Source organism: Macaca fascicularis, chromosome Y (assembly GCF_037993035.2).
Source record: "Macaca fascicularis isolate 582-1 chromosome Y, T2T-MFA8v1.1".
Lineage (NCBI taxonomy): Eukaryota > Metazoa > Chordata > Mammalia > Primates > Cercopithecidae > Macaca > Macaca fascicularis.
In genome coordinates this window covers 1077501-1099795 of record NC_132903.1, presented here as the reverse complement: position 1 = coordinate 1099795, position 22295 = coordinate 1077501, and the positions used below count along the sequence as shown (strand labels likewise).

General features: G+C 52.8%; 1 protein-coding gene across 8 annotated transcripts in view; it reads right to left on the bottom strand.

Annotated features, from left to right (window-relative positions):
* Positions 1–522: 522 nt before the first annotated feature.
* The window catches only part of LOC102139775 (granulocyte-macrophage colony-stimulating factor receptor subunit alpha), a 43600-nt gene continuing 21827 nt past the window's right edge, over positions 523–22295 (bottom strand). For 4 of the 8 annotated variants that reach the window (XM_074030372.1, XM_074030371.1, XM_074030378.1 and 1 more), the window contains 6 exons: positions 20465–20598; positions 16433–16462; positions 11845–11980; positions 8315–8411; positions 6098–6179; positions 523–1059 (listed from right to left, as the gene is read on the bottom strand). In XM_074030372.1, the coding sequence (XP_073886473.1) occupies positions 982–1059; positions 6098–6179; positions 8315–8411; positions 11845–11980; positions 16433–16462; positions 20465–20598 (557 nt within the window). In that variant the 3' untranslated portion in view covers positions 523–981. Of the gene's footprint in view, positions 1060–4551; positions 4698–6097; positions 6180–8314; positions 8412–11844; positions 11981–16432; positions 16463–20464; positions 20599–21240; positions 21765–22295 lie in introns of those variants that run through there. The other 4 variants (XM_074030373.1, XM_074030377.1, XM_074030375.1 and 1 more) reach the window with 4 other exon arrangements.

Here is a 22295-nt window from a genome sequence, read left to right as displayed (position 1 = left end):
CTGCCCGCCTCGGCTTCCCAAAGTACTGGGATTTCAGGCGTGAGCTGCTGTGCCCGACCATGAATTTTTTTTTTTTTTTTTTAATGAGATGGAGTTTCGCTCTTGTGGCCCGGGCTGGAGTGCAATGGTGCAATCTCAGCTCTCCCGGTCAGTGATTTAAGGAGGAGGCTAGACAGCGCCTCAGTGGTTGGGTTGGAAGGAGATGCACAAGCTTCTTAGAGTCTAAGCATCTTTGCTAAATATCACTTTTTTTGAGAAAGAGAGATGGGGTCTTACTTTGTCACCAGGCTGGAGTGCAGTGGTACAATCACAGCTTAATGTTACCTTGAACTCTAGTGATCCCCCCACCTCAGCCTCCCAGATAGCTGGGACTACAGGCACAAGCCACCATGCCCAGCTAACTTTTGCATTTTTTTTGTAGAGATGGGGTCTCGCTCTGTTGCCCAGGTCTTAAACTCCTGTCTCAAGAAATCCTCCTACTTTGGCCTCCCAAAGTGTTAGAAATACAGGCATGAGCCACGGTGCCCAGCCAAAGATCACGTTTTTATTATTTATTATTATTATTTTTTTGAGATGCAATCTTGCTCTGTCACCCAGGTTGGTGTGCAATGGCGTGATCTCGGCTCACTGCAACCTCCGCCTCCCAGGTTTAAGGGATTCTCCTGCCTCAGCCTCCCACATCGGTGGGATGACAGGTGTACGCCACCACGGCTGGGTAAATTTCTGCATTTTTAGTTGAGATGGGGTTTCACCATGTTGGCCAGGCTGGTCTGGAACTCCTGGCCTCAGACGATCCACCCGCCTCGGCCTCCCAAAGTGCCGGGATGACAGGTGTGAGCTACCGTGCCTGGACCCAAACATCATGTCTTTAAATAAAAACGTAGAAAATGATATAAAGGCTCACGGTATCATCAACAAGAAAACAGTTCCCCAGTGTCTCGGAGGCGGAGATGTCCACGCCATTCCTACACCCTCCAGGCCTCAGGTAATTTCCTTCACGGTCAACACCTCTTCGCGGTAACCTTTACCTTCCTCTGGCATGAATTCCTCCCAGATAATCTGAGAAAAAGAAGGAGGATTCAGGCTGTCAGATCTTCACAGCTGAGCCTGGGACTCGGAAGGCAGTGTTTATTTTTATCTTCCCCCCTCGAGACGGAGTCTCGCTCTGACGCCCAGGCTGGAGTGCAGTGGCACGACCTCAGCTCACTGCAACCTCCGCCTCCTGAGTTCAAGCCATTCTCCTGCCTCAGCCTCCTGAGGATTATAGGCGTGCACCGCCACGCCCGGCTAATATTTGTATTTTTAGTACAGATGGGCTTTCATCATGTTGGCCAGGCTGGTCTCGAACTCCCGACCTCGTGGTGATCCACTCGCCTCGGCCTCCCAAAGTGCTGGGATGACAGGCGTGAGCCACTGTGCCCGGCCAGGGGTTTTTCCTGGGATAAAGATCTGAGACAGACCCACCCGTGCAGCCTCATAGTTGACAAAGAACAGGGTGGCCTTCGGAAGAGCTTGTGAGCGTGAGACCTGGGCAGGGTGCAGCAGGTGCTAAGGCTCTGGGGCCGATGGAGCTCGGAGAAGGGAAGGTTGAAGCCTGAAGCTGTTATCCTGGCACCTCGATGTGGGGGACCCCTGGGGGGTCAGTGGAAAGTGGGGGCTGGGGAGGAGGCTGGCGTTGGGGTGGAAGGTAACAGAATGGCAGATGGCTGGGTCTAGGACGGGGGTGTGCAAGTGGCAACTGGAAGGGTGTTACCCATATGGCAGGAAAGAGGGCGCTGGGGGCAGCCCTGGGCTTGATCTGGAGTTCCCCATGGGAGGAAGACACAGCCCCTGAGGTGGAGAGAGGTGGGTTGGAGAGGGACGCCCCTGGGCTCTTCGGATGTGGGTCACACAGGTCCCTCACCCTTAGTCACCCTTCCTGGAGTCTTGCTGTTGAGTCTGTCTCTTTGCCTCTTTTCTCTGTCTCCCTCTCTGTCTCTCTTTCCTCCCCCTCTCACCATCTTCCACCCCCATCTCTGAGTCTCTCTATTTCCGTCTTCCTGTGTGTCTGCCTCTGTTGGGTTCAGTCTCCCTGTTTCTCTTTCATCTCTTGGTCTCTGTCTCGGATACCCGGCACCAATGACACGTCCCTGTGACTCGGGGACTAGGCTACAGTCCCCAGTTATTGAATCAAACCCTGACTCAGGGGCTGCGACGAAGGTGCTTTGTAGATGTGAAGTTCACAGTCAGCTGATTCCCAGGAAAAAAGATTGGACTAGAGAATGTGGGTGGGCCTCATCTAATCAGTCGAAGGTCTAAAGGGGGAAGGGTGGGCCTTATCTAATTAATAAGCTGAAGGTCTAAAGGAGAAGGGTGGGCCTCATCTAATTAGTGAAAGGTCTAAAGGGGAAGGGTGGGCATGGTCTAATCAGTTGAAGGTCTAAAGGGGCAGGGTGGGCCTCAATTAATCAGTTGAAGGTCTAAACGGGAGGGGTGGGCCTCATTTAATCAGTTGAAGGTCTAAAGGGGGAAGAGTGGGCTTCTTCTAATCAGTTGAAGGTTTAAAGGGTGAAGGGTGGGCCTCATCTAATAAGTCGAAAGTCTAAAGGGGAAGGGCGGGCCTCATCTAATTAATAAGCTGAAGGTCTAAACGAGAAGGGTAGGCCTCATCTAATCAGTCGAGGGTCTAAAGGGGAAGGGTGGGCCTCATCTAATCAATTGAAGGTCTAAAGGACAGGTGGGCCTCATCTAATCAGTTGAAGGTCTAAAAAGGGAAGGGCGGGTCTCATCTAATCAGTTGAAGGCCTAAAGGGGAAGGGTGGGCATGGTCTAATCAGTCAAAGGTCTATAGAGAGAAGGGTGGGCCTCATCTAATCAAAGGTCTAAAGGGGAAGGGTGGGCCTCATCTAATCAGTTGAAGGTCTAAAGGGGGAAGGGTGGGTCTCGTGTAATCAGCTGAAGGTCTAAAGGGGGAAGGGTGGGCTCATCTAGTCAGTTGAAGGTTTAAAGGGGGAAGGGTGGGCCTCATGTAATCAGATGAAGGGCTAAAAGGGGGAAGGGTGGGTCTCATGTAATCAGTCGAAGGTCTCAAGGGGGACAGGTGGGCCTCATCTAATCAGTTGAAGGCCTAAAGGCAAAGAGAGGGCATGGTCTAATCAGTCAAAGGTCTAAAGAGAGAAGGGTGGGCCTCATCTAATCAAAGGTCTAAAGGGGAAGGGTGGGCCTCATCTAATCAGTTGAAGGTCTAAAAAGGGAAGGGTGGGCCTCATCTAATCAGTTGAAGGCCTAAAGGGGAAGGGGGGCATGGTCTAATCAGTCAAAGGTCTAAAGAGAGAACGGTGGGCCTCATCTAATCAAAGATCTAAAGGGGGAGGGTGGGCCTCAGCTAATCAGTTGAAGGTTTAAAGGGGAAGGGTGGGCCTCATCTAATCAGTTGAAGGCCTAAAGGGGAAGGGGGGGCATGGTCTAATCAGTCAAAGGCCTAAAGAGAGAAGGGTGGGCCTCATCAAAGGTCTAAAGGGGAGGGTGGGCCTCATCTAATCAGTTGAAGGTTTTAAGGGGAAGAGTGGGCCTCATTTAATCAGTTGAAGGTGTAAAGGGGGAAGGGTGGGTCTTGTGTAATCAGCCGAAGGGCTAAGGGGGGAAGGGTGGGCCTCATCTAATCAGTTGAAGGCCTAAAGGGGGAAGGGTGGGCCTCATCTACTCAGTCGAAAGTCTAAAGAGGAAGGGTGGGCCTCATCTAATTAATAAGCTGAAGGTCTAAAGGAGAAGGGTAGGCATCATCTAATCAGTTGAAGGTCTAAAGGGGACAGGTGGGCCTCATCTCATCAGTTAAAGGTCTAAAAGGGGAAGGGTGGGCCTCATCTAATCAGTCGAAGGCCTAAAGAAGGGAAGGGCGGGCGGCATCTAATCAGTTGAAGGTCTAAAATGGAAGGGTGGGCCTCATCTAATCAGTTGAAGGTCTAAAGGGGGACGGGTGGGCCTCATCTACTCAGTCGAAAGTCTAAAGAGGAAGGGTGGGCCTCATCTAATTAATAAGCTGAAGGTCTAAAGGAGAAGGGTAGGCATCATCTAATCAGTTGAAGGTCTAAAGGGGAAGGGTGGACCTCATCTAATCAGTCAAAGGCCTAAAACGGAAGGGTGGGCCTCATCTAATCAGTTGAAGGCCTAAAGGCGGACAGGCGGGCCTCATCTAATCAGCTGAAGGTATATTGGGGGAAGGGCGGGCCTCATCTAATCAGTCGAAGGTGTATAGGTGGGCCTCATCTAATCAGTCGAAGGTATATAGGTGGGCCTCATCTAATCAGTTGAAGGTATATAGGTGGGCCTCATCTAATCAGTTGAAGGTATATAGGTGGGCCTCATCTAATCAGTCGAAGGTATATAAGTGGGCTTCATCTAATCAGTCGAAGGTATATAGGTGGGCCTCATCTAATCAGTCGAAGGTATATAGGTGGGCCTCATCTAATCAGTTGAAGGTATATAGGTGGGCCTCATCTAATCAGTCGAAGGTCTAAATGAGCAGGGTGGGCCTCATCTAACTCGTCCAAGGTCTAAAGGATCAAAGCTGGGGTTCCCTGGACAAGAGTTTTATTTCCTTTTTTAAAATGACATCTCCTACTCTGAGAATGCCGGAAGGTTCTGCCCCTGGAATGCAGCATCAGCTCTGGCCTGACTTTCCAGCCTGCCGGCTTTTACCGCAACATGAGACGCAGTCCCTGAGGCAGACAGAGGCGGGTGGGAGAGGACCGTTCATGGGGTTTCGGGGTGCACGTCACGCAGCTCCTTGCCCTTGTTCACCCTCTCCGGGCTCTCGCTGAGACCAGGTATCATTTCTCTGTCTTCCATCCCTTGGTCTCTCTTTGTGTGTGTCTCTCGCTCTCTCTCCGCTCTCCGAGTCCACCTATGTCTTTCTCTCTCTGTTTCTTTTTCTCTTTGTCCCTGTCTCTATCTGTCCGTCTCCCTCTCTCTCTGTCTCTCTGTCTCTCTGTCTTTGTCTCTCTCCTCTCCCTGCTGGGGTTGGTGATGTTTTTTTTGTTTGTTTTTGTTTGTTTGTTTGTTTCTTGATATAAAGTCTCGCTCTTGTCGCCCAGGTTGGACTGTAATGGCGCGATCTCGGCTCACTGCAAGCTCCGCCTCCCGGGTTCAAGCCATTCTCCTGCCTCAGCCTCCCGAGTAGCTGGGACTACAGGCGTGCGCCACCACACCCGGCTAGTTTTTGTAATTTTAGTAGAGATGAGGTTTCTCCATGTTGGCCAGGCTGGTCTCGAACTCCCGACCTCAAGTGATCCACCCGCCTCGGCCTCCCAGAGTGCTGGGATGACAGGTGCGAGCCACCGTGCCTGGCCCCTGCCTGTTCTTTATGTTTGTCTGTCTTTGTTTCTCCATCTCTGTCTCTCTGATGGTCTTTTTCTCTTCGTATATCCCTGTGTTCCTCTCTGTCTCTCTCTCTCTTTCCTTCTCCCTTTTCTCCCTCCCTCTCTCTGTTTCTCTCTCTGTGTGTCTCCCTCTTTCTCTGCCTCTCTTGTCTCTTTATTTCTGCCTCTCCTCTCTGCCTTCTTTTTTCTTTTGAGACGGAGTCTCACTCTGTCACCCAGGCTGGAGTGCGGTGGTGCGATCTCGGCTCACCGCAACCCCTGCCTCCTGGGTTCGAGTCATTCTCCTGCCTCAGTCTCCCGAGTAGCTGGGATTACAGGCGTGCACCACCACGCCCGGCTACTTTTTCTATTTTTAGCAGAGACACGGTTTCACCATGTTGGCCAGGCTGGTCTCGATCTTCTGGCCTCACGTGATCCACCTGCCTCAACCTCCCCAAGTGCTGGGATGACAGGCCTGAGCCACTGCGCCCGGCTCGTCACTACCATCTTCTCTTCCTTGTTTGGACCACCAGCCTGACTCAATTTCTCCTGATGGAGCTCACAGAGAGGACCCTGACTCCAACCCGGGAGAGACCCTGATCTCAACCTGGGAGAAGTCCCAGGAGCGGGATACAGATTCCAACCACACCCGTGGCGAAGCTGGTGGAGAAGCAAGACAGTCCACACTCAGAGGCCGTGTCCCACACTCCCCGTTCCCCGCTTTCCCTCCCAGGTCACCGTTCCGCCCGCCCTCTACCTACCTCGTCTTCCACTTCATGGTTATCATTCAGTTTGTCTTTGATCTGTGGGACTGGCGGGAACAGTCTCTGTATCCTAAAGAACCTGAGACACAGAGAGAAAGTGTGGAGAGAACGCCAGGGTACCAGAGTTCCTTGCATCGACGCCGTGTGCCGAGGGATGCTGCGCGCGGGGTATCTGCGCTCAACTACGCAGAACAACTTCACTAAGAATCACCAGATGATGAAAATCTTAAGGAACTAGGCCAGGCGCGGCGGCTCACGCCTGTCATCTCAGCACTTTGGGGGGCTGAGGCAGGTGGATCACTTGAGGTCAAGAGTTCGAGACCAGCCTGACGAACATGCTGAAATCCCGTCTCTACTAAAAATACAAAAATTAGCTGGTTATCATGCTGCACACCTGTAATCCCACCTACTCAGGAGGCTGAGGCAGGAGAATGGCGTGAACCTGGGAGGCGGAGGCTGCAGTGAGCCGAGATCACACCACTGCACTCCAGCCTGGGCAACAGAGTGAGACTCCGTCTCAAGAAAAAAAATTAAAAAAAGAAAGAATCACCAAATGATGAAAATCTTAAGGAACTAGGCCAGGTGTGGTGGCTCACGCCTGTCATCCCAGCAGTTTGGGAGGCTGAGGCAGGTGGATCACTTGAGGTCAAGCGTTTGAGACCATCCCGACCAAATGGTGAAACCCTGTTTCTACTAAAAATAGAAAAATTAGCCGGGCATGGTGGTGCACACCTGCAAACCCCAGCTACTCAGGAGGCTGAGGCAGGAGAATTGCTTGAACCTGGGAGGTGGAGGTTGCAGTGAGCCGAGATTGCACCACTGCACTCCAGCCTGGGCGACAGAGCAAGACTCCGTCTCAAAAAAAAAAAAAAAAAAAGAATCACCAAATGACAACAATCTTAACAATCTTAAGGAACTAGGCTGGGCATGGTGGCTCACGCCTATAATCCCAGCACTTTGGGAGGCTGAGGCGGGTGGATCACTTGAGGTCCAGAGTTCGAGACCAGTCAGGCCAACATGCTGAAACCCCATCTCTACTAAAAATACAAAAATTAGCCGAGTATTGTGGTGCACACCTGTGGTCCCAGCTACTCAGGAGGCTGAGGCAGGAGAATCGCTTGAACCCGGGAGGTGGAGGTTGCAGTGAGCCGAGATCACGTCACTGCACTCCAGCCTGGGTGACAGAGCAAGACTCTGCCTCAAACAAACAAACAAACAAACAAACAAACAAACAAACGGAACTGAGGAAACAGGAGATCCTACAAGAATACACAGTGTTGGCCAGGCGCGGTGGCTCAAGCCTGTAATCCCAGCACTTTGGGAGGCCGAGACGGGCGGATCACGAGGTCAGGAGATCGAGACCATCCTGGCTAACACAGTGAAACCCCGTCTCTACTAAAAATACAAAAAAAAAAAAACACTAGCCGGGCGCGGTGGCGGGCGCCTGTAGTCCCAGCTACTCCGGAGGCTGAGGCAGGAGAATGGCCTAAACCCGGGAGGCGGAGCTTGCAGTGAGCTGAGATCCGGCCACTGCACTCCAGCCCGGGCTACAGAGCAAGACTCCGTCTCAAAAAAAAAAAAAAAAAAAAAAAAAAAAAAAAAGAATACACAGTGATGCTCATAGGGAATCTTTCTAGAATCTTCCCCCAGCCCCTCAGGCACAGGGATGGGAATGGAACAGGCAGAGTCAGCTGTGGGCAGCTTCACGGACTCTGAGGTCCCTGGTGTTGAAGGGCTGAGCTCCAGAGGGGAAACGCCTGCCTTGATCCCACCAGCCTTGAAGAGCTTCTGGGTTGGAGGTGGGTTACTGTGTGTGTGTTTGTTTTGAGATGGAGTCTCGCTCTGTCGCCCAGGCTGGAGTGCGGTGGTGCGATCTCAGCTCACTGCAACCTCCACCTCCTGGGCTCAAGCGATTCTTCTGCCTCAGCCTCCTGAGTAGCTGGGATAACAGGCACCTGCCACCACGCCCGGCTAATTTTGTATTTTTAGTAGAGATGGGGTTTCCCCATGTTGGTCAGGCTGGTCTCAAACTCCTGACCTCAGGTGATCCACCCGCCTCGGCCTCCCAAAGTGCTGGGATGACAGGCGTGAGCCACCGCACCCGGCCAAGGCTGTGTTTCTCTTTCTCAGAGACAGAGACCGACTTTGGAGAAAGCGCTTTTCTCGCGACCTGGCATGGTTGCCTGGGGGATGCCCAGGGGTTTCACACGTTACCTTTTAAAGAGGAAGCCGAAGAGAAGGCCACAGACAAGGGTTCCCAGGATCAGGAGCACGTAAATGTGCACAGAGCTGGGGTTTCGGTCGTCGGAGCCTAGAGAGACACACACGTATGCGTCCACGGTGAATGGCTGATGGACGTGTGAAAGGAAATTAAATTTCTTCGTGACTCCAGATGCAATTAGCCACAGGGAACAGTGAAGCTGAGAACTGGGTCGAGCAAAGCTGCCTCCACCTTTTTTATGGTTCCTAAACAAGATGGCTTGGAGATGAAAGGCCACCCGCCTGCGTCATGTTTTGCCCACAGGGAAATTCGTGGTGAGCTGTTAGAACTTCACTGCCACGGGCCGGGCGAGGTGGCTCACATCTGTCATCCCAGCACTTTGGGAGGCCGAGGTGGGCGGATCACTTGAGGTCAGGGGTTCGAGACCAGCCTGGTCAACACGGTGAAACCCCGTCTCTACTAAAAATACAAAAATTGGGCTGGGCGCTGTGGCTCACGCCTGTCATCCCAGCACTTTGGGAGGCCAAGTCGGGCGGATCACGAGGTCAGGAGATCGAGACCATCCTGGCTAACACGGTGAAACCCCGTCTCTACTAAAAATACAAAAAACTAGCCGGGCGAGGTGGCAGGTGCCTGTAGTCCCAGCTACTCGGGAGGCTGAGGCAGGAGAATGGCGTGAACCCGGGAGGCGGAGCTTGCAGTGAGCTGAGATCCGGCCACTGCACTCCAGCCTGGGCGACAGAGCCAGGCTTTTTTTGAGACTCCGTCTCAAAAAAAATAAAAATAAAAATAAAATAAAATAAAATAAAAATACAAAAATTGGGCCAGGTGCCGTGGCTCACGCCTGTCATCCCAGCACTTTGGGAGGCCGAGGCGGGCGGATCATCTGAGGCCAGGAGTTCAAGACCAGCCTGGCCAACAGGGTGAAACCCCGTCTCTACTAAAAAAAAAAAATACAAAATTAGGCAGGCGTGGTGGCAGGTGCCTGTAATCCCATCCACTCGGGAGTCTGAGGCAGGAGAATCGCTTGAACCCAGGAGGCGGAGGTTGCGGTAAGCCGAGATCACGCCATTGCATTCCAGCCTGGGCGACAGAGAGAAACTCCGTCTCAAAATAAATAAATCAAAATACGAAAATTAGCCAAGCGAGATACACGCTTGCAATCCCAGCTACTCGGGAGGCTGAGGCAGGAGAACCGCTTGAACCCGGGAGATGGAGGCTGCAGTGAACTGAGATCCTGCCATTGCACTCCAACCTGGGTGACAGAGCGAAACTCCATCTCAAAATCAACAAACAAATAAAAATAAAAACACAAAAATTGGCCAAGCGTGATGCACGTCTGTCATCCCAGCTACTCGGGAGGCTGAGGCAGGAGAATCGCTGGAACCTGGGAGGTGGAGCCTGCAGTGAGCCGAGATCACGCCACTGTACTCTGGGCTGGGTAACAGAGTGAGACTCTACCTCAAAAACCAAAAAGTAAACAAACACACACATTTCTTACAGGTGCAGTCAGTCCGGCCCACCAGACACACCTCTGATCACCCCTGTATCCCGTTTTGTCCGTGTCATCTGATGTATAATGCCCATTCCCCAGATTTTTTGCTCTGTCCCCTTTGTCGAGGTGAAAACCATGTACTTCTCAATATCCTCTTCCCTTTGCAATTTGGAGCCCTCAAAATCATCTTCAGAGAAAAGCATAGCCCTGTACCTCCCGGGCAGCCCAGACCTGGCTTTGAAGAGAGGTTCCCTGGCCGGGCGCGGTGGCTCACGCCTGTCATCCCAGCACTTTGGGAGGCCGAGGCGGGCGGATCACCTGAGGTCGGGAGTTCGAGACCAGCTTGACCAACATGGAGAAACCCCGTCTCTACTAAAAATACAAAATTAGCCTGGCGTGGTGGTGGGCGCCTGTCATCCCAGCTACTCGGGAGACTGAGGCAGGAGAATCGCTTGCACCCGGGAGGTGGAGATTGCAGTGAGCTGAGACCACGCCATTACTCTGTCTCAAAAAAAAAAAAAAATAAAAAAAAGAGGGAGAGAGCTTCCCCATGGCCAGAGAGCCAGAATGGTGATGGTTTGAGTGGACGAAGACTGACTATTTCCCAGTGGGGCAGAGGGAGGGGGGCTTTAGGAGGGCTGTCAGTGGGGTTGTCCTCTGGCTCTGAAGGGAGCCTAGCTCATTCGTCCTGAAAAAAAAAAAAACACCAGCAAAGCAATATTGCATGACCCTGTATGAGTATGAGACCACCTCCTTCTATTTTTTTTTTTTTTTTTTGGAGACGGAGTCTCGCTCTGTCGCCCAGGCTGGAGTGCAGTGGCCGATCTCAGCTCACTGCAAGCTCCGCCTCCCGGGTCTACGCCATTCTCCTGCCTCAGCCTCCCGAGTAGCTGGGACTACAGGCGCCCGCCACCTCGCCCGGCTAGTTTTTTGTATTTTTTAGTAGAGACGGGGTTTCACCGTGTTAGCCAGGATGGTCTCGATCTCCTGACCTTGTGATCCGCCCGTCTCGGCCTCCCAAAGTGCTGGGATTACAGGCTTGAGCCACCGCGCCCGGCCCCTTCTTTTTTTTTTTTTTTTTTTTTTTTGAGACAGAGTCTCGCTCTGTCGCCCAGGCTGGAGTGCAGTGGTGCGATCTCGGTTCACTGCAAACTCCGTCTCCTGGGTTCACGCCATTCTCCTGCCTCAGCCTCCCGAGTAGCTGGGACTACAGGCACCTGCCACCACTCCTGGCTAATTTTGTATTTTTAGTAGAGACGGGGTTTCACGATGTTGGCCAGGCTGATCTCAAACTCCTGACCTCCAGTAATTCTCCCTCCTCGGCCTCCCAAAGTGCTGGGATTACATGTGTGAGCCACCACACCTGGCTAATTTTGTATTTTTAGTAGAGACGGGGTTTCACCATGTTGGCCAGGCTGGTCTCAAACTCCTGACCTCGTGATCCGCCTGCCTCGGCCTCCCAAAGTGCTGGGATGACAGGCGTGAGCCACAGCGCCCGGCCCATCTGGCTGATTTTTTGTATTTTTAGTAGAGACAGGGTTTCACCATGTTGGTCAGGCTGGTCTCAAATTCCTGACCTCCGGTGATCCGCCCGCCTCAGCCTCCCAAAGCGCTGGGATGACAGGTGTGAGCCACCGCGCCCGGCCGAGTTTCTGTATTTTTAGTAGAGACGGGGTTTCACCATGTTGGCCAGGCTGGTCTCAAACTCCCGACCTCCAGTGATCCACCTGCCTCGGCCTCCCAAAGTGCTGGGATGACAGGCGTGAGCCACCATGCCCGGCTCTTCTCTGGTTATTAAGGGAGCGTAGCTCATCCATCCTGAAAAAACATCAGCAAAGCGATGTTGCGGGACCAAGCACGAGATCCCCTCCTTCTTTCTAGCCTCAGCGATAAACTCAGAGCCTGACGCTATTCCAAGCGATGTTCTTAACTCAATCTCAGCACCCAGGGCAGAGCCGCTGACCTCTGTGCCTGCTCCAAGGTGTTGGCAGACGGCACAGACATCCCTTACCTCCGCCCAGCGCTTACCAAATTCAGCGGCTTCACTCCAGGAACTCCAGTTCAGGATGCGGACGTCTGCAGCTCTGATCTTCACAGCATGTTTCGCTCTGGGTTCAGAGCTTGGAAAGTTGTATCTATTTTCCAGATCACCAGAAACATTGATCTTGGGAGGAAGAAAGAAAGTTAGAGATCGGTGTCTTCGCATGGAGGAAAAGGCTGTCTTTTTTCATTCTTCTATCTTTTAAATTTTTTTCTCCTTTTTTTTCTTTTTTTTCCTACCATTTTGAATGCACCTGCTCTGATCAAGTCTTGGAAGCTAACCAGAGTCAAGCCTCATTAGTATTTGGATGGCAGACAACTTAGGAAAATTTGGGTGATGTAGGTATTTTATTTTTCTAGTCTATTCTAGTCTAGTCTAGTCTAATCTATTCTATTCTATTCTATTCTATTCTAGTCTAGTCCAGTCCAGTCCAGTCCAGTCTATTCTATTCTATTCTAGTCTATTCTAGTCTAGTCTAGTCTATTCTAGTCTATTCTATTCTATTCTAGTCTATTCTATTCTAGTCTAGTCCAGTCTAGTCTAGTCCAGTCCAGTCTATTCTATTCTATTCTATTCTAGTCTATTCTAGTCTAGTCTAGTCTATTCTAGTCTATTCTATTCTAGTCTATTCTAGTCTATTCTATTCTAGTCTAGTCTATTCTATTCTAGTCTAGTCTATTCTAGTCTATTCTAGTCTAGTCTAGTCTAGTCTAGTCTATTCTATTCTAGTCCAGTCTATTCTATTCTATTCTATTCTATTCTATTCTATTCTAGTCCAGTCCAGTCTAGTCCAGTCCAGTCCAGTCTATTCTATTCTATTCTATTCTATTCTAGTCTATTCTATTCTATTCTAGTCTAGTCTAGTCTATTCTAGTCTATTCTATTCTAGTCTATTCTAGTCTATTCTATTCTAGTCTAGTCTATTCTATTCTAGTCTAGTCTATTCTAGTCTATTCTAGTCTAGTCTATTCTATTCTATTCTAGTCCAGTCTATTCTATTCTATTCTATTCTATTCTATTCTATTCTATTCTATTCTAGACAGACTCGCGCTCTGTCACCCAGGCTGGAGTGCATTGGCATGATCTGGGCTCACCACAACCTCCACCTCCTGGGTTCAAGCAATTCTCCTGCCTCCACCTCCTGGGTTCAAGCCACTCTCCTGCCTCAGCCTCCCGTGTAGCTGGAATTACAGGAGCCTGCCACCAGGCATGGGTAATTTTTATATTTTTAGTAGAGACAGGATTTCTCCACGTTGGCCAGGCTGGTCTTGAACTCCTGACCTCAAGTGATTTGCATGCCTCAGCCTCCCAAGATGCTGGGATGACAGGCATGAGCCACCGTGACCGGCTAAAATTTTATTTTTTGAAGCAAAAATTGTTGGCCAGGTGTGGTGGCAGGTGCCTGTAGTCCCAGCTACTAGGGAAGCTGAGGCAGGAGAATCGCTTGAACCTGGGAGGTGGAGGTTGCAGTGAGCCAAGATTGCACCACTGCACTCCAGCCTGGGAGACAGAGTGAGACTCCGTCTCAAAAGTAAATACACACATGAATAAATGATTCAGGAACTTAACAGACCTTCAGACGGATAGTTTAGTAAGGGATGTTAAGATCCCCAAGTCCAGCATAGTCGTTGGACAGAGGAGGATACTGAGGGTCAGAGTGGCCAGGAGACTTGGTAAATATCTGGCAACAGAACTCAGTCTAAAAGCATTTTAGAGGGAGACATAGTGTCCTTAGACAGTCACTGGAATATATTCTTAACCCACTCAGAAGAAAGAGGAATAAAATGGGAAAGTCAGTAGAACGGGCTGAGCATTAATATTCCAACCGTTGGGACATGAAGGTTGAGGCCAAGAGCGGATCCCGCCCAGTAAGAACTTCGAGAGGGCCCTCACGCATGTGAGATCTTCTCCTCTGGTTCAGGGTCACGCCCCATCCTGTCCACCCCTGGGTAACACTGGCAGTAAGAGTCCCGTAAACCTACACTGTAGGGTCCCGCTGGGTTCATGAATAGGGGACTGTCGGGTGACACTAGGGTTGTGAGTGGTTCAACCGTATGTGGGACAGAGTATTCTCCTGTCTACACTGGATCCAGGTAGACGTGGGGCAGGCTCTCCTTCTTGTCTACACTGGGTCTAGGTGGAGGTGGGGCGGGGTCTTCTCCTGTCTACACTGGGTCCAGGCAGACATAGGTCATGGGTAGACCGTAGGGTTACGCCGGGGGTCCTGTAGGGTTATGCTAGGGATCATGAGTAGGAGACAGTCGGGTTACGCCAGGGGGTCATGGGCAGGGGACTGTACAGTGTTACACTAGGGGTCATGAGTAGGGGACTGTAGGGTTCCGCCAGAGGTCATGGGTAGGGGACTGTATGGTTACACTAGGTGTGGTAAGTAGGGGACTGTACGGGTCATGAGTAGGGGACTGTACAGTTCCGCCAGAGTGGTGAGTAGGAAACTGTAGGGTTACGCCAGGGGTCATAAGTAGGGGACTGTAGGGGTTGTGAGTAGGGGACTGTGGGGTTACGCCACAGGTCATGGGTAGGGGACTGTACGGTTACACTAGGTGTGGTAGGTAGGGGACTGTACAGGTCATGAGTAGGGGACTGTAGGGTTCCGCCAGGGTGGTGAGTAGGGGACTGTAGGGTTACGCTGGAGGTCATCAGTAGGGGACTGTAGGGGTCATGAATAGAGGACTGTAGGGTTACACTAGGTGTGGTGAGTAGGCGACTGTAGGGTTACACTAGGTGTGGTGAGTAGGGGACTGTAGGGTTACAATAGGGGTGGTGAGTAGCGGACTGTAGGGTTACAGTAGGGGTGGTGAGTAGGGGACTGTAGGGTTACAGTAGGGGTGGTGAGTAGGGGACTGTAGGGTTACAGTAGGGGTGGTGAGTAGGGGACTGTAGGGTTACAGTAGGGGTGGTGAGTAGGGGACTGTAGGGTTACAGTAGGGGTGGTGAGTAGGGGACTGTAGGGTTACAGTAGGGGTGGTGAGTAGGGGACTGTAGGGTTACAGTAGGTGTGGTGAGTAGGGGACTGTAGGGTTACACTAGGGGTGGTGAGTAGCGGACTGTAGGGTTACAATAGGGGTGGTGAGTAGGGGACTGTAGGGTTACACTAGGGGTGGTGAGTAGGGGACTGTAGGGTTACACTAGGTGTGGTGAGTAGCGGACTGTAGGGTTACAATAGGGGTGGTGAGTAGGGGACTGTAGGGTTACAATAGGGGTGGTGAGTAGGGGACTGTAGGGTTACACTAGGGGTGGTGAGTAGGGGACTGTAGGGTTACAATAGGGGTGGTGAGTAGGGGACTGTAGGGTTACAATAGGGGTGGTGAGTAGGGGATTGTAGGGTTACAGTAGGGGTGGTGAGTAGGGGACTGTAGGGTTACAATAGGGGTGGTGAGTAGGGGATTGTAGGGTTACAATAGGGGTGGTGAGTAGAGGACTGTAGGGTTACAATAGGGGTGGTGAGTAGGGGACTGTAGGGTTACACTAGGTGTGGTGAGTAGGGGACTGTAGGGTTACACTAGGTGTGGTGAGTAGGGGACTGTAGGGTTATGCTGGAGGTCGTCAGTAGGGGACTGTAGGGTTACAGTAGGGGTGGTGAGTAGGGGACTGTAGGGTTACAATAGGGGTGGTGAGTAGAGGACTGTAGGGTTACAATAGGGGTGGTGAGTAGGGGACTGTAGGGTTACAATAGGGGTGGTGAGTAGGGGACTGTAGGGTTACAATAGGGGTGGTGAGTAGAGGACTGTAGGGTTACAGTAGGGGTGGTGAGTAGGGGACTGTAGGGTTACAATAGGGGTGGTGAGTAGGGGACTGTAGGGTTATGCTGGAGGTCGTCAGTAGGGGACTGTAGGGTTACAGTAGGGGTGGTGAGTAGGGGACTGTAGGGTTACAATAGGGGTGGTGAGTAGAGGACTGTAGGGTTACAATAGGGGTGGTGAGTAGAGGACTGTAGGGTTACAACAGGGGTGGTGAGTAGGGGACTGTAGGGTTACAGTAGGGGTGGTGAGTAGGGGACTGTAGGGTTACAATAGGGGTGGTGAGTAGGGGACTGTAAGGTTACACTAGGTGTGGTGAGTAGGGACTGTAGGGTTACAATAGGGGTGGTGAGTAGGGGACTGTAGGGTTACAATAGGGGTGGTGAGTAGGGGACTGTAGGGTTACACTAGGTGTGGTGAGTAGGGGACTGTAGGGTTACAATAGGGGTGGTGAGTAGAGGACTGTAGGGTTACAATAGGGGTGGTGAGTAGGGGACTGTAGAGTTACAATAGGGGTGGTGAGTAGGGGACTGTAGGGTTACAGTAGGGGTGGTGAGTAGGGGACTGTAGGGTTACAGTAGGGGTGGTGAGTAGGGGACTGTAGGGTTACAATAGGGGTGGTGAATAGGGGACTGTAGGGTTACACTAGGTGTGGTGAGTAGGGGACTGTAGGGTTACAATAGGGGTGGTGAATAGGGGACTGTAGGGTTACAATAGGGGTGGTGAGTAGGGGACTGTAGGGTTACACTAGGTGTGGTGAGTAGGGGACGGTAGGGTTACACGGAGGGTCGTCCGTAGGGTCCGTGGTTTCACTTACCGGTAGGTTTTCAGTGCCAGGCTGCATATTCTAGAAACAAAACAAAACACAATACAAGGCTCACTGTTCCCATTTCTAAAACACTTTACATGGTTCACACAGTGTCTCCCTTGGTGTGGGCACCGAATGGAAAAAGAGTCCCTGCAGAGTGGCAGGCAGGTCTCCCTCCACAAACCCCAAATCTACAAGACAGGTAGGATGAGGAGCTGCAAACACAGAATTCTTCCGGGCCAGATATCCTCCTGTAATCCATCCACAAAGGTCCCACTGGCCTTGGGGCAGGGTGTTCTGTCTACACTGCATCCAGGTAGACATGAAGTAGGCTCTCCTTGCCTACACTGGGTCCAGGTGGTTGAGGGACAAGATCTCCTCTTGTCTACACTGGGTGGAGGTGGACGTGGGGCAGGCCTCTTCCTGTCTACACTGGGTCCAGGTGGTTGAGGGACAAGATCTCCTCTTGTCTACACTGGGTGGAGGTGGACGTGGGGCAGGTTGTCTTCCTGTCTACACTGGGTCCAGGTGGTTGAGGGACAAGATCTCCTCTTGTCTACACTGGGTGGAGGTGGACGTTGGGCAGGTTGTCTTCCTGTCTACACTGGGTCCAGGTGGTTGAGGGACAAGATCTCCTCTTGTCTACACTGGGTGGAGGTGTACGTGGGGCAGGTCTCTTCCTGTCTACACTGGGTCCAGGTGGTTGAGGGACAAGATCTCCTCTTGTCTACACTGGATGGAGGTGGACGTGGGGCAGGTTGTCTTCGTGTCTACACTGGGTCCAGGTGGTTGAGGGACAAGATCTCCTCTTGTCTACACTGGGTGGAGGTGGACGTGGGGCAGGTTGTCTTCCTGTCTACACTGGGTCCAGGTGGTTGAGGGACAAGATCTCCTCTTGTCTACACTGGATGGAGGTGGACGTGGGGCAGGTCTCTTCCTGTCTACACTGGGTCCAGGTGGTTGTGGGACAAGGTCTCCTCTTGTCTACACTGGATGGAGGTGGACGTGGGGCAGGTTGTCTTCCTGTCTACACTGGGTCCAGGTGGTTGAGGGACAAGGTCTCCTCTTGTCTACACTGGATGGAGGTGGACGTGGGGCAGGTTGTCTTCCTGTCTACACTGGGTCCAGGTGGTTGTGGGACAAGGTCTCCTCTTGTGTACACTGGATGGAGGTGGACGTGGGGCAGGTGTCTTCCTGTCTACACTGGGTCCAGGTGGTTGAGGGACAAGGTCTCCTCTTGTCTACACTGGGTGGAGGTGGACGTGGGGCAGGTCTCTTCCTGTCTACACTGGGGGTAGGTGGTTGAGGGACAAGATCTCCTCTTGTCTACACTGGGTGGAGGTGGACGTGGGGCAGGTCTCTTCCTGTCTACTCTGGGTCCAGGTGTTTGAGGGACAAGATCTCCTCTTGTCTACACTGGATGGAGGTAGATGTGGGGCAGGTTGTCTTCCTGTCTACACTGGGTCCAGGTGGTTGAGGGACAAGATCTCCTCTTGTCTACACTGGGTGGAGGTGGACGTGGGGCAGGCCTCTTCCTGTCTACACTGGGTCCAGGTGGTTGAGGGACAAGATCTCCTCTTGTCTACACTGGGTGGAGGTGGACGTGGGGCAGGTCTCTTCCTGTCTACACTGGGTCCAGGTGGTTGAGGGACAAGATCTCCTCTTGTGTACACTGGGTGGAGGTGGACGTGGGGCAGGTCTCTTCCTGTCTACACTGGGTCTAGGTGGTTGAGGGACAAGATCTCCTCTTGTCTACACTGGATGGAGGTGGACGTGGGGCAGGTTGTCTTCCTGTCTACACTGGGTCCAGGTGTTTGAGGGACAAGATCTCCTCTTGTCTACACTGGATGGAGGTGGACGTGGGGCAGGTTGTCTTTCTGTCTACTCTGGGTCCAGGTGGTTGAGGGACAAGATCTCCTCTTGTCTACACTGGGTGGAGGTGGACGTGGGGCAGGTTGTCTTCCTGTCTACACTGGGTCCAGGTGGTTGAGGGACAAGATCTCCTCTTGTCTACACTGGGTGGAGGTGGACGTGGGGCAGGCCTCTTCCTGTCTACACTGGGTCCAGGTGGTTGAGGGACAAGATCTCCTCTTGTCTACACTGGGTGGAGGTGGACGTGGGGCAGGTCTCTTCCTGTCTACACTGGGTCCAGGTGGTTGAGGGACAAGATCTCCTCTTGTGTACACTGGGTGGAGGTGGACGTGGGGCAGGTCTCTTCCTGTCTACACTGGGTCTAGGTGGTTGAGGGACAAGATCTCCTCTTGTCTACACTGGATGGAGGTGGACGTGGGGCAGGTTGTCTTCCTGTCTACACTGGGTCCAGGTGTTTGAGGGACAAGATCTCCTCTTGTCTACACTGGATGGAGGTGGACGTGGGGCAGGTTGTCTTTCTGTCTACTCTGGGTCCAGGTGGTTGAGGGACAAGATCTCCTCTTGTCTACACTGGGTGGAGGTGGACGTGGGGCAGGTTGTCTTCCTGTCTACACTGGGTCCAGGTGGTTGAGGGACAAGATCTCCTCTTGTGTACACTGGATGGAGGTGGACGTGGGGCAGGTCTCTTCCTGTCTACACTGGGTCCAGGTGGTTGAGGGACAAGATCTCCTCTTGTCTACACTGGATGGAGGTGGACGTGGGGCAGGTCTCTTCCTGTCTACACTGGGTCCAGGTGGTTGAGGGACAAGATCTCCTCTTGTCTACACTGGGTGGAGGTGGACGTGGGGCAGATTGTCTTCCTGTCTACACTGGGTCCAGGTGGTTGTGGGACAAGATCTCCTCTTGTCTACACTGGATGGAGGTGGACGTGGGGCAGGTTGTCTTCCTGTCTACACTGGGTCCAGGTGGTTGAGGGACAAGATCTCCTCTTGTCTACACTGGGTGGAGGTGGACGTGGGGCAGGTCTCTTCCTGTCTACTCTGGGTCCAGGTGGTTGAGGGACAAGATCTCCTCTTGTCTACACTGGATGGAGGTGGACGTGGGGCAGGTCTCTTCCTGTCTACACTGGGTCCAGGTGGTTGAGGGACAAGATCTCCTCTTGTCTACACTGGGTGGAGGTGGACGTGGGGCAGGTCTCTTCCTGTCTACACTGGGTCCAGGTGGTTGAGGGACAAGATCTCCTCTTGTCTACACTGGATGGAGGTGGACGTGGGGCAGGGTGTCCTTCTGTCTACACTGGGTCCAGGTGGTTGAGGGACAAGATCTCCTCTTGTCTACACTGGATGGAGGTGGACGTGGGGCAGGTGTGTTCCTGTCTACACTGGGTCCAGGTGGTTGAGGGACAAGATCTCCTCTTGTCTACACTGGGTGGAGGTGGACGTGGGGCAGATTGTCTTCCTGTCTACACTGGGTCCAGGTGGTTGTGGGACAAGATCTCCTCTTGTCTACACTGGATGGAGGTGGACGTGGGGCAGGTTGTCTTCCTGTCTACACTGGGTCCAGGTGGTTGAGGGACAAGATCTCCTCTTGTCTACACTGGGTGGAGGTGGACGTGGGGCAGGTCTCTTCCTGTCTACTCTGGGTCCAGGTGGTTGAGGGACAAGATCTCCTCTTGTCTACACTGGATGGAGGTGGACGTGGGGCAGGTCTCTTCCTGTCTACACTGGGTCCAGGTGGTTGAGGGACAAGATCTCCTCTTGTCTACACTGGATGGAGGTGGACGTGGGGCAGGGTCTCCTGCTGTCTACACTGAGGGTAGTTGGGGGTGGGGTCGGGTCTCCTTCTGTCTACACTGCGTCCAGCTGCAGATGGAGCAGAGGCTCTCCCTTGCTTGTTGCATCACCCTCCACACCTCCGGGTCCACTTCCTGGTTCCATGGATGCAGGATCATCCTTGTCCATCCTCCTGCAACTTCCTTCAAGGTTGCTTCACAGGCCACAGGCTCCTCACCGCTTCCTCTGCTCCCCGAAGTGCATTCACCCCAGGGTCACCGCTTACCATCCACCCATCCTTCCCCCAGGCCACATCCCCCGGATTCCCAGGCTCCTCTGTGGGCGTGTCCCGTGCGCCTCCCTCCTGATGCCCGGGCCCAGGGGATCTCTCACCGACCTTTCTGTGGACGTCCAGCTGGTACTGAAAGTCCAGGTACGACAGCTTCTGATAGGTCCTGGGCTGTTTCCACCGTACCAGGCAGTGCGTCGTGTTGCAGCGTACAGTGACGTTACCGGGCGGGTTAAATCGTTCTGGAACGAGGGTGCAGGATACACCCCTGAACCCCAGAGGTCCTGTCTACACTGGGTCCAGGTGGAGGTGGGGCAGGGTCTCCTCCCGTCTACACTGGGTCCAGGTGGAGGTGGGGCAGGGTCTCCTCCTATCTACACTGGGTCCAGGTGGACGTGGAGTATGGACACCTCTTTGTCTACACTGGGTCCAGGTGGAGGTGGGGCAGAGTCTCCTCTCATCTACACTGGGTCCAGGTGGACGTGGAGTACGGACACCTCTTTGTCTACACTGGGTCCAGGTGGACGTGGAGTAGGACACCTGTTTGTCTACACTGGGTCCAGGTGGAGGTGGGACAGGGTCTCCTGTCTACACTGGGTCCAGGTGGAGGTGGAGTAGGACACCTGTTTGTCTACACTGGGTCCAGGTGGACGTGGAGTACGGACACCTCTTTGTCTACACTGGGTCCAGGTGGAGGTGGGACAGGGTCTCCTCCCGTCTACACTGGGTCCAGGTGGAGGTGGGACAGGGTCTCCTCCTGTCTACACTGGGTCCAGGTGGAGGTGGGGCAGCTACCATGTCCAGGAGACATACCCACTGGGGCAGGGGGTCCACGGTGGGAGGTGGGGATGGACTCGGGGAGCAGGAGTCACACTTCTGTGACAGTTCTGAGCCTGAAGAGGCCGGGAACGTCCAATGGGATGAAGGAGCCCATGGGTGGGATGCGATGGGCTTGGGAAGACGAGAGTGTGTGGGCATATGGAGCTGGCTCCAAGAGGCTAGCCGGGAGTGGGGCACTGGGACACGAAGAAATGCTGGTGAGGAAAAAATGAAGAAAAAGAGGAAGGAAGGAGGAAAGGAGAGAAGGAGAAGGGAGGAGAGGAAGAAGGAAAGAAGGAAGAAGGGAGGGAGAGAGGGAGGGAAGGAAAGAGGGAGGGGAGAAGGAAGGGAGGGAGGGAGGAAGGGAAAGAAGGAAGGAAGGAAGGGAAAGAAGGAAGGAAGGAAGGAAGGAAGGAAGGAAAGAAGAAACACAGGCAGGAAAGAAGGAAAGAAAGAAGGAGAGAAAGAGAGAGGCCAGGTGCGGTGGCTGACACCTGTAATCCCAGTACTTTGGGAGGCTGAGGCGGTGGATCATCTGAGATTAGGAGTTCCAGACAGGTCTGGCCAAGATGGTGAAACCCCGTCTCTACTAAAAACACAAAAATTAACCGGGCGTGGTGCTGGGCGCCTGTAATCCCAGCTACTCAGGAGGCTGAGGCAGGAGAATCGCTTGAACCTGGGGGGCAGAGGTTGCAGTGAGCCGAGATTTCACCACTGCGCTCCAGCCCGGGAGACAGAGTGTATCTCAAAAAAAGGGAAGTTAAATCAGCTCAGTTGTAATTTGTTACAGCACCAAAGTTACGCATATATGTATATATTTTTGAGACGTTGCTCTGTCGCTCAAGCTGGAGTGCAGGGGCACAATCTCGCCTCACTGCAACCTCCACCTCCTACGTTCAAGTGACTCTTCTCAGCCTCCCGAGTAGCTGGGATTACAGGTGCCCGCCACCACGCCCAGCTAATTTTTGAATTTTTAGTAGAGATGGGGTTTCCCATGTTGGTCAGGCCGGTCTGGAACACCCGATCTCAGGTGATCGGCCCGCCTCGGCCTCCCAAAGTGCTGGGATTACAGGTGTGAGCCATCACACCCGGCCTCAGTTACACAGATTTTCAGGCAAAT